This window comes from Antechinus flavipes, chromosome 3, assembly GCF_016432865.1.
Source record: "Antechinus flavipes isolate AdamAnt ecotype Samford, QLD, Australia chromosome 3, AdamAnt_v2, whole genome shotgun sequence".
Taxonomy (NCBI): Eukaryota; Metazoa; Chordata; class Mammalia; order Dasyuromorphia; family Dasyuridae; genus Antechinus; species Antechinus flavipes.
In genome coordinates this window covers 581,695,489-581,712,519 of record NC_067400.1, presented here as the reverse complement: position 1 = coordinate 581,712,519, position 17,031 = coordinate 581,695,489, and the positions used below count along the sequence as shown (strand labels likewise).

Below are 17,031 nucleotides of genomic sequence, written 5' to 3'. Positions count from 1 at the left end.
CCCCTCCCTAGGAGATCCCCCAGACACACAGGAGCTTCCTATGACTCATCCCCATTGCTTCTCATGGGCTTTTACCCAGAATTCCCTACCCTTTTTCTAAGGGACTTTCCCAGACAGATTTTCCTGCACTTTTCCCCAGGGCATCCTCTGTCCTCCCCAAAACCCCTAACTCCTTAGATCTCCCAGCAATCTCCCCCAGGACTCCTCGGGCAGGGGGCTCCAGCTGGGTCCCAGATCTCAAAATAATCAGGGATTGCCCTGAGAAGGCCTTTCTCCTGGCCCACTCCTATCACCTGTCAGGTCTACGTTTACTCAAAAGAAGGCGAGCATCTCTCATTAAGTTTTACTAATCACTTGGGGGAAAGGGGGAAATGAGGGGGGGAAGTCAGCAAGGCCCATGGGAATTGGAGCTGAAGCCAGACGCAGAGGAGAAGGCATTTCGCCTGGAGAGGAACTTGGCTGGGTTAGAAACCCGGCTCTGGCACCTCTTCCTGAAGTTCATTTTATTCCAAACAATGAACATCTGATTCTCTAACACTTTCAGCTTCATCTCGTTGAACATGAGCCGCTCCATGAGCTTGTCTTGGACAGCAAAGCAGGCGTGCATCTTGTCGACTTCCTTAGCGGTGAGAATGGCGCTGCCGTTGGAACACTCAGACACCTTGGGATTTTCTACATACTCCTAAGATGCCCCAGCCCCCCAGAAAGATGAAAGCTTAGTTTATAGGAATAAACAGAGAAGTAGCCAGAGCCACAACAAGGAATTCTGGCACCCAGGACAAATTCAGCGGGGAGGAGGAAGAGGAGGGAGAGATTCAGGATCCCCCCTCCATCACCACCTTCCAACGCTGTCAACCTTAACCCTGAGGGTCCCTGTGAAAGGCGTGTTGTGGGGATCCCCAGGCCCAGAAGGGCAGCAGGTGGAGATGGAACAACATGGAAATCTCTCGGAAGAGGTTAACTCTCATTGCAATAGGAGGGGCTGCAAGAAGGGAAGGATGTCAGGTGAGAGGAGAGGGTAATGGATTCTGAGATGACAGCTGAGGGAAGTCTCGTAAGAAACTGTCATGGGGCAGAAGCGCAAACGTCCTTCCCCATACCCAGCCCCATTTATGGCTCTTGTTAGCCAAGACCGGCAGCTGTTGAACAATCAATGAAATCATAGGTTGGGAAATATAGTGATAAGGAAGGACATTGGAGGAAAAGTTAAATAAATCAATAAATGCCTTTCTACCTTATCTGTAAAAGGAAGGGAATGAACTTCAGGGGTCCTCAAACTACCGCCGCGGGCCAGATGCGGCAGCTGAGGACGATTATCCCCCTCACCCAGGGCTATGAAGTTTCTTTATTTAAAGGCCCACAAAACAAAGTTTTTGTTTTTACTATAGTCCGGCCCTCCAACAGTCTGAGGGACAGGGAACTGGCCCCTATTTAAAAAGTTTGAGGACCCCTGTCACTAGATAATCTAACATTTCTGAATCTAACTCATCCATCTTTCCTTCAGCCAGCATTTATTAAATGCCCACCTACTATGTGTCAAGCACTGTGCTAGGTGCTGGGGATAGAGAAGCATCAAGGAGTTTGTATTTCCTGGGGTAAATAACATGGCATATGAATAAATACCAAAAAATGTTCCAATAAATAGAAGATAGTTGGTTTAAAAAAAAACTATTTCAATAGTATTTTATTTTTTCAATTACAGGTAATTTTCAATGTTCATTTTTATAAGAGTTTGAGTTCCAAATTTTTACAGAAAATAGTTTTGCCAGGGTCTGCAGTGTGGGGTCTACTAGCAAGTAGGAGTAGAGTTAAGGGAAGACCTCATGGAGGGTAGGGGTTGGGACTAAGCTTTAAAGTACACTGGAAAGTATAAGAAGCAAAGAAAAAAAGAGAGTGTGTTCTTAGGGTGAGAGGACAGGCAAGTAACCCAGCTTTCTGGGACAGCAAAGGGACTGTCCAAAAGATACCCGAGGGGGCAGCTAGGTGGCACAGTGAATAGAGTAGCAACCCTCAGGAGGACCCGAGTTCAAATTCAGCTTTAGCAGCTTGACACTTACTAGCTGGGTGACCCTGGACAAGTCACTTAATCTCAATTGTCTGTAAAAAATAAAAATATTTTTAAAAAGTTATACTACCCACCTCTCCCCTCTTAGCTTCCAGGTTCCAGGTGCAAAACCCAATTCAACCACATCCTACCCATATGATCTCAAGCAAAGTATTATTCCTCTCTGGGCCTCAGATTTCCCATTTGTAGAATGAAGAAAAGGCTTGGAGTCAAGATGGGGATGAACAAGCATTTATTAAGCACCTGCTAGGTGCCGCACACTAAGCTAAGTGCTTTTGCAACTATCTCCTTTGACTAGTGTGGTTTCAAATTACAATTTCATGACATGATGTTAATATTAATTTCCCTGTCTCTTTCACAGGACAATTGAGAACATCAGATGAGAATATGGATATTTGCATTTGCTTGGATATTTGAGAATATGGCACTTTGCAAAGGCTGCATCTGATGAGAATATGGATATGAAAAAGCACTTTGCAAAGGCTCCTTAAGCATGATAAATTGCAATTCTGACTTAGCTCTTTTATCAGCATTTCTTATACAGTGTCACAGTCCCACAGTTGCCTCAGCCAACCTGAAACCCGGAAAAAACTTTAACATAAAAAGGCCAAGGAATCCCACTGCATCCAGGGCCATCTCCATGATCATTATTTGGACCCAGATGGCTCTGGAGGGGAAAGTGAGGCAGGTGACCTTGCACAGCCCTCCCTCACTTCAATCCAGATCACTTGCATGTTATGGCATCCCCTCCCTGATGTTATGTCATCTTCAAGATCTGAGAACATAAAATCAACCAATCTCTCAATCAACAAACATTTAATTGCTCACTATATGCTGGAGGCATTGTGCTAAGCACTAAGGTTTCAAAGAGAAAACAGAATCTGACCTCCAAGAGCTTACATTCGACTGGGCAGATAGAAAACCACAAATTAACATTTTTGATGCTGCGTTGTAATTTTATTTATTTTATTAAAATTTCCCAATTACATTTTAATCTTGTCCAGCCTGCCCCAGAGAGTTTTGCAATAGTAGAAGCAGTGAATTTGACACCTCTGAGATATAAATATATATAATATGTATATATGCATATATACATATATGCACTTATATATACATATATAAATAAATGCAAATATAAATATACAAGAATATATTTATAAATATAAATATGTACATATATATTTACATTTATATGTGTATGTATGTATATATGTATATACTAAAGATATATGACATATATCAATGTATTGAATATATACTATATTCAATATATATATTATATATATATACTTTATGCAATATTATATATACTATAGACAATATAGATTGGGACAGGTACACATATGTGTTAGACCTTTTCTGCCTCAGTAATCTTCTAGATTCCAGGGATCCTTAACCTTCCTAATGTTTTGAACCACCCTTTGACACTCTGGTGAAACCTTTGTATTCCTTCTCAGAAGAAGGTGTATAATAAAATTAATAGGACTATAAAAGGGGGGAAATTATGTAAAATTCAGTTTTCAAAATATTTATTTTTAAAATTCATGAATTCCAGATTAAAAGCCCCTGACCTACACAAAATGCCTCATTTTATAGATGAAGACAAAGGCTTAGAAAGGGCAAAGGGACATAATCCTATCAAGACTAGAATTTGAGTGGTTTCCTCCAACTCCTAATTAGCCAGATGGTGCGGTGAATAGAGTGCCCTAGATGCATGATTGTGGACAAGTCATTTCACCTTGTCTGCCTCAGTTTCTTCATCTGTAAAATGAACTGGAGAAGGAAACAGCAAACCATTCCAACATATTTGCCAAGAAAATCCCAAACAAGGTCACAAGGAGTCAGACATGACTCAACAGCAATAACTTAACAACACAACATTCTTCTCCTTCTCTGCCAAAGATGCTACAGGCTTCCATCTTTTTTATTACCTCCAGTGACTTGAAAATAAGTTGGAATTTTGTTTGCCCAGGCTGACCGTATAAGCACTTTGGCAAGAGATGCTCCACTTTCCCCTGGGCCCACCAGCATCCTCTGAACCACTGTTTCCTCGAGAATAAAATGAGGGGAAATGGGCTGCAAATGGCCCAAGAATATTGTGAAGAAAGCACTTTGTCAGCCCAACAGAGGCAGTTAAGTGACTCCATAATGCACAGAGCTCTGGGCCTGAAGTCAAGAAGACTCATCTTTTTCCTGAATTCAAATCTGACCTCTGACACTTACTAGCTGTGTGACCCTAGCCAATCACTTAACTCTGTTTGCCTCAGTTTCCTCATCTGTAATTGAGAAAAAAAATGGCAAACCCCTCTGGTATCTGCCAAAAAAAACCAAAACCATAAATGGGGACCACAGTGTTGGGCACACCTGAAGTGACTTAACAACTGAAAATTATAAGTTGGCTAAATTAAGATGTTGCAGAAAAAGTGATGACTCATATAGCTATATATAATTTATTGTTGAACCCCATATAAAGTGATTTTGTACTTTTTTGATATATGAATGCAGTGTTATATACGTATTATTCCATATAATTATTACTAGTATATTTTTAAATTTTTAAGCTATGGTATCTACTTAACTATTATTTTTAGGAATGAGAAATAGCATCTTTTGTGTAGGGAAATTCCAGGTGAGGAAACTCCTTTCATATTCACCTCTTTTGCAGCTTATAATTCTAAATAGTAGCCTGGGACATTGAGGGTTAAGTTGACCAGGCCTACACAGCCTGTATGTGTTAAAGTAGGGTCTTAAACCCAGATTCTTTTAGCCTTCCAGGCCAGTTTTATAGCCACTATTTATTGAAAGCACTTTTCAAACTTCAAAGCATAATTAAATAAAAACTAGCTGTTAGTATTCTAATTAGTTATAACTAGCATATTATTTTATGCTATCCAAATATTACCAGTACTATTTTGTTTTGTTCTATTTAAATTATTAATTAAAGTATTAATATTATTAATGTTATATTTAATGATTGTCATTTTAAGAATTTCAGGCACCATAGAGTCCTGGACATAATATTTTTGACTCTGGGAGAAAAAAAATATTGATAATTGGCCCCCTCCAAGAGATGGATAACTAGGAATTCTTGTATCAAAGAAGATGACATTCTGATGAAAAAAGTAGGATGGTGAAAAAAGTTGGGCCCTGGGAAAGGCCTAACCATAGTAACTAGAGGGAAGGAGGTATAGGGCCTTTGATGTGGCAGGGAAGATGGACATATAAGTCTCCTAGCGCTCCACAAAATTTGGATCCAATCCCCAGAGGGCTGTTCCCTTAAGGGGCTCTGACCCCTTCACCTTGGGATAACAAGAATGGCAACTGATAATGTCATCTCCTAATACTCAGCTACTATTTTCTCTATCTGTTCTTTGGAGGGATTTCCCTAGAACAGAAATGATAAGATAATTGGGGGAAAAGAGAAATGGTCTAGGAAAAAACTTCTTAAATTGTGGGCTGCTCGTTTAGGGTTATGGGTTTAGGGTTTAGAATTCTAGGATTACATAACTAATTGTCGCAAAAAAATTGGCAACAGTAAAATACTCTACATCCTACAATGTCAAATATTGAGCCAAGATTTAATTTTGTATGTAAAAACAAACAAGCACATTTATATCTCATAGCACACAAGTTTGCTTTTACCTTTAAAAAATGGCAAAACTATATGTATTCCAAAGCATTATTTTAAAATAAATCTTTTTATGATGTCATCAGTAAATGTTTCATTTGTATTTTATATGCCTATATACCCAGCATCACATAAAAATTTCTCTAGCAAAAAGGGGATATGAGTAGAAAAAGTTTAAGAAGTCCTTTTGTAGAAGAAGTCCATTCCTGAAATCTTTGATGTCAATGGGGTCCCTAAAAAATATCCATTTTCATTGTCAGTTTACAATTCACAGGGCACTTTCCTGTTAGATAAGGAGTACAGGTATGTTTATCTCTATTTTGTAATTGAGGAAACTGAGGCTTGAGAAGGTTGAAAATCCCACATTCAGGAAGTACCAAATGGGGGAATTAACTTGGCCCTCTAGAAAAACTTCATCTTCTTAATTCAAGTGGGCATTTATTAAGTCCCTACTGTATCAGGCATTGTACCAAATCCAGGGTAGACCAGACATAGATCAGAAAGATAAAAAATAAACAGTGCTCTCAAGTTGTTTACATTTTACCCAGGGAAAACAACAAGCATTCAAAGAGATGCAAAAGGTGGAGGGAGTGGAAGGAAGAGATTGTGCATTTATCAGATACCTACTATATGCTAATTGTTTTTTTTATTATTATTTTACATGGTCCTCACAACAATCCTCCATTTTACAGTTGGGGAAACTGAGGCAGGGGGTAAGTAACTTGTCCAGTGTTACACAACTAGTACCTAAAGTTAAATTTTAACTCAAGTCTTTTTGAGTTAAAGCTCAGGCTCTATCCATGGTGACATTTGAATGCTATTCAATGCTAGTGGCATTTGAATACTATAATATATACTATATATGTGTAGCCTCCTTATATAAGGGACTCCCCAAAAGAGACCCACACCCACTGAAAGCCATAGCTTTTAAGCTCCTCCATCTGTGTCTACCTTTACTTGTCACCCCGAGGGCACAATTATTTCCAAATAAAATAGCATAGTAAGAAAAACTTTAACGGAGTCTTCCCCACAATAAATCAGGGGCAATGTCTCCCACAATTACACACCCCAGCAATGGGAAAGGTGTCGGGACACAGAGCCAAGTTATCTGTGTGGTCGGTGCTTTCATTTAGGAGTTGACATAGAACACATACAATTGAGAAAAGACATAGAGGGTCACCTCACATTTCCAGTGTAGCAGGGTCGCTGGCCTCTTCTCGGGATGTCACAATTCTTTTCTCTCTGGACTTGCTCTCTGCAGGGCACTGCTCTATGCTGAGCCCGCTCCTGAGCATTACACGGTTAATGTCTCTGCTGCTCTTCTCCAAGACCCCCATCTCTCTCTGTCTCTGTTTGTCTCTCTTCCTATCTCTCTGTCTTTGTCCCTCTGCCCATTCTGCTGCTCTCCTAGTGGCTGCTAGGTATTGTTCCCCACCACCAGCTTCAGGACTTCATCTCTTTAGGGACATCTACCACTTATCTCAGTCAGCTAAGATTCTGTTATTAAAAAATCCTTTCTCTCACTAGAGCAGACTGATAGCTTTTTAGTTACAGTCAGAAACCATAAACCATCTGATAACAAAAACCAGACCTGGTGATTTCAGAATAAGATTAAGTCTTTTAACCATAAACCACCTGCTAACAAAAAACAAACAGGGTGATTTCAGGATAAGATTAAGTCTTTTAACCTTTGTATCTCTGTCCCATGCCTGACTTCAGGTTAGAATTTCCCAAGATCCTTTCTGACCTGGTATGAAAATTGGTTTGAATTAGAGCAAAAGTTAAGGCAACAAAGTCCTTATTTTCTAACTATCTATCCTTTGCTCCTGCTTTTATTATATACTTCTGTCAGCAGAAAACTACATGGGTTTATTAGTGTATTTTGGAAAGCAAAAAACCCAGTTTCCCAACATTCTCCCCTGAAGAGGAGAAAAATTGCAGCCCTGATAAATTACATGGTATCCATTCAAATATCTGGAAACCTACCTAATAAGCAACATAAACTGAAAAATAATTAATGGTGATAGGGAATCATAGTATCATAAATTTAAAACTGCAAGAACTATCTTGGAGACTATCTGCCTCAACTTACCTAATTTGATAGATGAGGAAAATGAGAGCTTGAGGAGCTGTGACTTTCCTAATCACACAGGTGGTTGGATGAGAATTAAAACCCAAGTACTCTGACTTCAAATCCAGCACTCTTGCCAAGTAACACCATGTTATGAAACTACTTAACACATGGTATCCAATCTAGAACTGAATGACTCTAGCTTTGGTTCATGTGATGAACATAATTTTGTGGTTGTTCAGTTGTTTTTCAGTAATGTTCCACTCGTTGTGATCCCATTTGAGATTTGCCTGGCAATGATACAGGAGTGATTTGCCATTTCCTTCTCCAGCTCATTTTACAAATGGGGAAACTGAGACAAACAGAGTTAAGTGACTTGCCCACAGTCACACACAGCTAATAATTGTCTAAGGCCAGATTTGAACTTGGATCTTCCTGACGCCAAGCCCAGTTCTCTCTATTCACTGTACCCAAGTCCTGTATCAAACCAAAGATACAAATCTCCATGTAGTATAAAACAGAGCAATATATAAAGGGATACTGATGAAATTCAGAGATTAATCATAGAAATATATTATATATATATGTCAGGAGAGCACACACAACATTGCATACTAACTCCAACATATTGGAGTGTGTCGATCAACGATTAACAACCAGCCTTCCACAAAAAAAAATGTATCTATGACACACTGTTCAGTTTACTATGCATAATTAACATTTCTCCTTTATTTTCTTCCGTCTAGGTAGGCAATCAACAATATAATAAATCAAGTCCTAATGTGTAGTGTTTGTCAATTTCCATGGTAAAAATACTCAAAATGAAAATTTAACAACCAATTCTTTCGAACTTGGCTCTAGCATGCCCCTCACTAATACATAGAACAAAGAAGCTGTGAACATATATTACATAAAACTGCAAATAAGTTCAGGCCCAAAGAAGAAAACTGAGAAAGTGCATCTTCCTATTCCTTTGCAGAGTTGAGTGGGGGTTGTTGGGAGCAGGGGTGGAGATGTTTCTGGATGTCTAATACTGCATATATTGTGAATTTTTTTAAAGTATTAATCAATTTTGTTGATTTTTTCTTTCTTTTTTTACTTGTTAAAGAAAATTCTTTGTTATGAAGGATGCTTCTCTGAGAGTATGCAGAGAAAGAATATAAGAAGAAATTTAGGAAATGTAGAAAAATATTCATATACATTTATTTTTATAAAAGCATATTGCACAGCAAACACGTAAAGTCATAATGCAATATTGACTTTCATATATGTATGTATATAAATAAGTATATATATATATATGTGTGTACACACACACACACACACACACACACATATATACTCTTTTGATAAACCACAAAACACATATTGAGTGAAGACTCACTTGTCTGATTTCTTCTAAGGTTATATTCCTTGGCTTGGCTGACTACACTCAAACCGGGATCTCAGCATAAGCCTGTGGCTGGCCCACGCTACCTGGCAGCATTTTCCCATCTCTTGCTGAGCAGGTGAATGGATAAGGATGTCACTCTCTTTAGATGATGTGTGTATCCTCTCTCTTTATTTAAAGCCTCCATGACTGGAGCATTAGCAAAAAAAGAGGCTGTTCCTAGGTTCAGCCCTCCCCCTTGTATGAGGAAAGGTCCTCTTGGGGCTGGGAGAATCTTGGGCGACTTCCCTAACTCTGGTGGATTGCAATATCCAGTTTCTTCCTCTTATGAGTCATCACATTCTGAACTGTTATCAAGCTCTGACAGTCTCTCCACAACTGGTAATCAGGATCTTCTCCCCCAAGGCCGCTTGGTTACCTCTCCATCTTGCCTTTCCTTCTACTCAGAAGGAAGTCTGACAAACTCCTCAACAGGAAATGGATGAGTGGAAAGATTGTGTTCGCTGGGTTCCAGCTGTTCTCTGGAGCTACCTTTAGGACCATAGCTGAAAGGAAATTCATGGTACATGGAGACCAATCCCCGCATTTTTACAGATGAGGGTTGTTGCCCTACTAAAAAGACTGGCAAATTGCTTAATTTTTCTAATTTTTTCAGATGAAATGGCTTCTTATCAGTCTGTCATCTTGCATCTATTAGGTAATAATACCTTAAGCTCTTAAGGACAATGAGTGTTTCTGTTTATTCTTCTTTGTATCCCAGGAATAACTCTTATGATACCTGACATACCATAAGTACTTAATAAAAGCTGCTTGATCACCTTACTGCATGTACTATACATGCTAGTGTTTTAGTAGAAATCCATCCTCTCACTGAAGATGTTGACAATAAACTCAAGTGACATACTTGCTTGTGCTCTTCCAAACTAAAATCATAGCTGGCTGGGCTCTTTCAACCAATTTTTCAGTGCAAACATAGAGTGACTGTGAGTCTCCGTATTTTTCCCATCTATTATGACTCCAAAAGTCATTAAACATATTTGGTCCTTGCCTAGACATTGAAAATTACGGAGTATAAATTCTATAACATTGTTCTTGGCAGCACTACACACAGTGTATACAGTATTCAGTATGCTTTGTTCTGGGTCTCCCTGAGGATGATAGGATATAATTCTAGGCTAAAATCTCTTTAAGCTACCTATTTTCAAAATCCATACCATGGTCAGATTGGATTCTGGTATGGAATCCACATATTAAAAAATGCTTATCCCATAATACCTTACCAAATATAAGATAATAATAATAGTATTTATATAGCACTTTAAGATTTGCAAAAATCTTTCATAAATATCTCATTTTAAGTACTATTATATACTCGTTTTACAAATGAGGAAGCTACATGTGCAAAAATGGTTATGGCAGCTCTTTTTGTAGTAGCAAACTGTAGAAAACTGAGTAGATGCCCATCAGTTGGGGAATGGCTGAATAAGTTATGGTATATGAATGTTATGGAATATTATTGTTCTGTAAGAAACAATCAACAAAATGATTTCAGAGAGGCCTGGAGGGACTTACATGAACTAATGCTAAGTGAAGTTAGAAAAATCAAGAGACCATTATACATAACAATAACAAGATTATACGATGAATAATTCTGATGGACTTGGCTCTTTTCAATAATGAAGTGATTCAGTACAGTTCCAATGGACTTGTGATGAAGAGAACCATCTGCATCCAGAGAGAGAACTATGAGGACTACATGTGGATCACAACATAGTATTTTCACTTTTTGGTTTGTTTCTTTTTGTTTTCTTTCTCATTTTTTTCCCTTTTTGATCTAATTTTACTTGTGCAGCATATTGTGGAAATATATATAGAAGAATTGCACATGTTTAATATATATTGAATTACTTGCTATCTAGGGGAGGGGATGAAGGAAAGGAAGGAAGAAAACAATTTGGAACACAAGGTTTTGCAAGAATGAATGTTCTAGCCTCAGACACTTAACACTTCCTAACTGTGTGACTCTAGGCAAGTCACTTAATCCCAATTGATTCAGCAAAAGAAAAAAAGTAAATGTTGAAAATTATCTATGTATATGTTTTGAAAATAAAAAGTTTTTTTAAAGGAAGAAACTGAGGCATATATCTCATATTGCACTGGCTTCCAGCCTGATTTTCAACCTCTGTGGAGAAGAAGAGTGGCAATCTTCACTAAATGATGAACATCCTCACATTTGATCATTTACCCTCACGTTCCAGTGACTCTGAACTCCGTGTGAGTCATCATTCAAATCCCATTTCCTTCTACTCTCCATCATTTGACTCTTCATTACCATCCCCCCTCAATCCTCCTATACCATAATTTTATCCTAACTCTACCCAGACCTTCTACTGTGCCCTCTGAAATGTCTGTTCCATAGGCAACAAATTCCCTTTCATTTTTCCCTCTATTCAGCTCCTGTAGTGATTTTCATAAAGCACAGGTCTTATCAAGTCACTCTTTTTCCTCAATAAACTCCAGTAGCTCCTTATTGCCTCTATGATCAAATGAAGAAAAGCACTATTTGACATTAAAAGTTCTGCATGCCTAGTCTCCTTCTCCCTTTCCAGTCTTCTTACACCTTACTTCCTGAGATCTTATGTTCTTTGAGCCAGTGAACCTGGCTTCCCAGATGTTCCACAAATAAGACACTCCATCTCTCCACTCAATGTGTGTTTTTTCCTGGTTGTCCTTCATATCTGAAATTCTCTCTCTCCTCAATTCTACCTACTGACTTTCCTGTTTTTTCTGAGTCTCATCTAAAATCCCATCTTTTTTGGGAAACCTTCCCAAATCCTTAATTATTCTAATATTTCCCCTGTTCATTATTTCCAATTTTCTGCATATTGTATATTTATTTGCATGTTGTTTCCCCATTAGAGTGTAAGATTCTTAAGGGGAGAAAGTGCTTTTGCATGTGGTTTGTGTGTATTACCATTTGGAACCATTAAAATCTACTTCTCACAAATTAAATATTCTTTCTTGACTTTTTCATTGTCCAAAGTTATAATATAGTGCTATCATGGTCATAAATCAAAGTGAGTTGGACTATATCCAGTCCTCTTGGATGCTGCATGTGGGATCAGTTTTGGCCCAGTAAGATCACTCCATCCTATAGCACCAACTTCCACCAGTATCAGTAGCAAATTTCATCTAAGGAGTCAAATTTGAGCTTAAGGATTCATTCTTTCTCTTCTGGGCTTATATCACTTCCTTGAGCCCTTCATTATATATTCATCCACCTGTTACCAGACATCCAGAGAAAACTGAGGCAAAGAGGATAAGGTCTTTCCCCATTTTCTGGTGGAGTCCCCAGTCCCAGCTTCATTTCCATGTGACAAAAGTTCATTACCTTGCTATGTTTAGATCCCCTGGAGGTAGTAGTGATGATGATGATGATGATGATGATGATGATGATGATGATGATGATCAAGAATGAGTCAGAAAATTCAAGCCAAAGGCTTGACCTTTCCCAGCCAAAGGAATGACCCAGGTCAGAAGAGAGCCCAGAGCACTATCAGCAGATCATGATACAGGGATGGCGTAAAGGAGTGCAGGCCTTTGCCTATCACCCCTACTACAGGGGATTTAGTATGAAACTTTATGGTGCTTTTGAGGGGAGCTTTCCTGAAGAATCACAAAAGAATAAACCCTTTATGTCTTGGCTGGAGCATGTCACAGGTGTGATATGAATGTAGCACAGCACAAGGGCCAAGAAATTTGGGCAGTTACTGGATCTGCTTAGGATATTGCTTAAGCTTTGAAAATGCAATGCTCTGAAGCTATGATATTTTTGTTGGAAAGTCCTGTTTTCTAATTGTCATCCAATAAAAAAAAGAAAAATATATGTTTTCCAAAGGATTCTTGCAGTAAGGGCTAGAACATCTGAAATGACTCTCCTAAATGATTCGCAACAGTTCAATAACCATAGCACTCATGCTTTTGTGTGGGGCTCCATAGGTACTCTGTGGGTCTGTATCACAACCCTCCACAGATGTAATTGTTCTTTTTTAGTAGTCAGTCAGAAGACACAGTGAGACCACAGGGAAAAACATTAATGAAAAAGCCCAGCAAGAAATGTGGAGATAGAACATTCCCACTATAAACTCAACATATATTTTCTCACAAATAGACATTATCATGGGATTACACTTAGGGACCCACATGTAAAGAACACTATGACCAGGGCACCTGCATAGAAAGGCCCCATGTATCTCTGATACTGCAAGGTCAGTGTTATTATGATGCTCTTCACTTTGGGCTTGTTCTTTGTAGTTCCTTCAAGGCTGGTGACACACTAGGCTATCACATTGTATCTCTTCTGCTCCCCACTGGGTCTTGCATCTCTGTGACTATTTTTCTCTCGGACTTTTCTCACTCTGATGGTCTTCTATTTACTGCTAGACATTACCCCTGACATCAGCTTTTGGACTTCATCTCTTCAAGGTGCCCCACCAGCTTTCTCCTGCCTGCTAGGCTTTGGTGACTTAAAAGCCTCTCCCTTCATCAAGACAGGCTAACAGTTCTCTAGTAATAAAGACTTTATGATCCTATACTTTGCTGATGAAAGTTAAACAAAATGTCTACAAATAAGACTATGTCTTTTATAATGTCAAGATCTATGATGCTTTTTTAACGCAAGACTTGCTTTATTTTAATGACTGAACAAAGCAAAAATTACAACTTTAATCATAGCCATTTCATACAATAAGAAAAGTGACATTCGATTCTCCTGAAGTTGTCCAGAGTGGTTTATGAGAACTTATTTTAATTGCTTACCCCTGACCTGGGAGGATATATACATATGATAAGAGGTAGAAAATAGAATTCCATGTTTAGGGAATAGCAAGTAAGACGATTTTGCTGAAATAGAATATGTGCCAAAAGGCACGATATGAAATCATTCTGTAGGGATAATTTGGAACCAGATTGTAAAAGATCTTAAATACCAAACTGGAGCAGGAGAGTGACATGGTCAGACCTGGAATATGGGGATCTCAATTTAGTAGCTGAAAGGAAGATGAATTAGAGATGAAAGACGCTGGAAGCAGGGAGGCTTCCAGTTGTATTCTAGATGTGAGAAGTGATAAGAGGATGGATTAGTGGAAAGGGAGACATGAATTTGAAAGATGTGGAGGAGGTAGGACTGACAAAACTAGGCAACAATCTGGGATACAGGAAGGGGATGAGGGAGAGGGTAAAGTCAAGGATGAAATTAGGATTTTGTACTTGAGTGTCTGAAGGGATCTCCTTTGTTCTTCTGCTGAGATTGGATAACCAGGCGACTATAGACTCTATGGCCATGACTAGTTTCCTATAAGACCTTTCTCACTAGTAACATGGATTTGCTGGTGTTTCTTCCTTTCAGTAACCTGCTAGGTAGAAAACCTTCCATCCTTAGAGGCATAATCTCTTCCAAAATTGCCAGACAAAGCATTTACTTAGGAGATGAACGATAGCCTTTTGCTTTTCATAAAATAAAAAAAAATGTATTTTTTAAAAGTCAATAAAAAATCTCTTAGCAGAAGGACTACCAACAATGAGCAATCTATCTTGGCAAGACGCACTACACCACTCAGGGCACCAGGCACAAGAGTTTGCAGAGAGGAGGTAGTAGAGTGTATTGAAAAGAACACAGATGTGGAGTCAGAGACTGTGGGTTTGATTCCTGGCTCTTATCACTGACATTTGGCAAATAACTTTCTCTCTGTGAGACATAATTTACTCCTCTGTTGAATGAGATAATCTTTAATTTCCTTTGAGCTCTAAGTGCTTATTTCCAGCTCCCAACCATATCCAATACTTTCCAAATTCTCTTAAAAGATATGTTCATTGTTGTGTTCGATATGACTATGTCCATACTAGAGCCATAACTAGAATGTGGTGAATGTGGTGAATGGAGCTTTGTCATGGGGTGCTAGAAATTTAGTGTAAGATCGTAGAATTTCAAAGCCAGAAGTGATCTCACAGGCATTTAGTTAAACCTCTCATTTCAGAGAGGAAGAAAATGAGCCCCAGAAGGCCTAGAATTTTTATGATAGCAACTAATCCTCTTCCCCTTGTGATCAATTAAATTTGTCTAAATTTTGTGTATTAATTATTTTCACCTCTCCAAGTACAAGGTTACTTTGAGGGTGCGTTTCTTGCTGTTGTCCTGTTACTAGTTATGGCTCTAGTCCCTCTGCTCCTGGCATTTTTTTTTCCTTAGGTGTATGTCTCCATACCCTTGAAATATATCCCCTTTCAATATTCCCTTAGCTGGCTGCATTCCCTGCTTTTGAAGCATCCCCAACATCTTCCCCAACTGAGCTTCCCCTCACCGTCTCATGCTTCATCCTATTTGACCAGACTTCTTGTTTGACCAACCAGTTGCTAAACGACAGCAACACGATCAGGACCAGGAGCAAGATTGGCTTGTAGTTGAGCAGCCAAACGATAATAGTCCATATGGAGTCTGATAAATCCATCATTGCCTATAGGCTTCCTAACAGATGAGGGAAGCATGCTTTGCAGGAAGGCTCTGTGGCTGCCCATCTCCACTTCCTGGTTCTCCACTCCCCCCTATCCCTAACAAAGTGCTTCTGTGACATGGGCTGGGCTGGGCCACACCCCCTCCTAGATCATACACAGTATTCCTCCCCATTTCTCCCTCCTGACTTCCTTCAAGTGCTGCTAAAATCCTACCTTCTATAGGAAGCCTTTCTTCAACCTCCCTAATTCTAGTGTTTTCCTCTGCAGATTATTTCCTACTTATCCTATGTGTAGTTTGTTTGTACATATAGTGGATTCCGTATTACCTCCCCCTTTAGACTGTAAACTTCTTAAAATCAGGGACTGTCCTTGTCTTCCTTTGCATCTCCAGCACTTAGTACAGTGCCTGGTACACAGTAAGTTGTCACTTTTCTGACCTACTTGATTAGATTAGATTAGATTATAAATCCCTTTGTTAGAGGTACATTTGTTTCCCTGACGTTTTACACAAAGCAAGTGTTTTGTTGAATAACTGAATTCTCCTCTCATATTTCCTTTTGTAGGATTTTCTTCTAGCATTCATTAAATATTTGCTAATTGTATGCAACTCTGTGCTTGGCATTTAGGGGAGGGGATGCAAAATTATAAGGTTTAATAAAGACCAGAGCAAGAATTGGGCTTAGCATCTAGAAAGGATAAGACAGCCATCCACAATTCTAATGCAATTATTACCCATTATATATCACGAAAGAAAAAAAATCCTCTTAATCAAATGTGTCAAAATTGTAGTTTTATTGATAAATCTAGAAATTTCTGAGTAGCAAGCTTTCCCTTACCAACTCAAAAAAGACCTCTCCCCTCAATAGCTTCCAAGTGCTTCATAATTATTTCATAACAGTTTTGAAACAAAAGAAATTTCAAAGTAAGATAAAAAATAGAACATGGTTTCACTTAAGGTTTTTAGGATTAGTGAATGAAGAAATCATTATCAGCATTGGCACTTAACCCTAAGTGAATCTTCTTAAAACTTCTCTATGTATTCAGTTTTTAAACATTTAATTTTTTTCTCAATGAAAAAAATAAAAATTTTTAACATTCATTATAAAAATTTTGAATTCTACATTCTCTCCCTCTTTCCTTTCCCTTGAGAAGGCAAACATTTTGATATAGATTGTACATGTGCGATTTCACGCAAAACATTTCCATATTAACCATGTTGCAAAAAAAAGTGCAGACAAAAAGAAGAAGAAATAGAATAAAGAAAAAAAGGAAAAATAAGTATGCTTCTAAATCTAAATTCAGACTTTTATCAGTTCTTTCTCTGGAGGTAATTTACATAGTTTTTTTCATCATAAGTCCTTTTCAAC

At 38.5% G+C, this 17,031-nt stretch overlaps 1 protein-coding gene across 2 annotated transcripts; it reads right to left on the bottom strand.

The window, feature by feature from the left end:
- Positions 1-341: 341 nt before the first annotated feature.
- TEX46 (testis expressed 46) lies at positions 342-15,720 on the bottom strand. Of its 2 annotated transcripts, XM_051991383.1 has the most exons (3): positions 15,514-15,720; positions 6,879-6,980; positions 342-682 (listed from the first exon to the last, which is right to left on the bottom strand). In XM_051991383.1, exons 1-3 carry the CDS (start codon positions 15,661-15,663, stop codon positions 386-388), a joined length of 549 nt encoding a protein of 182 aa, XP_051847343.1. In that variant the 5' UTR covers positions 15,664-15,720; the 3' UTR covers positions 342-385. The 2 variants fall into 2 exon arrangements, with proteins under 2 accessions (XP_051847343.1, XP_051847344.1); XM_051991384.1 differs by lacking the exon at positions 6,879-6,980.
- Positions 15,721-17,031: the final 1,311 nt, after the last annotated feature.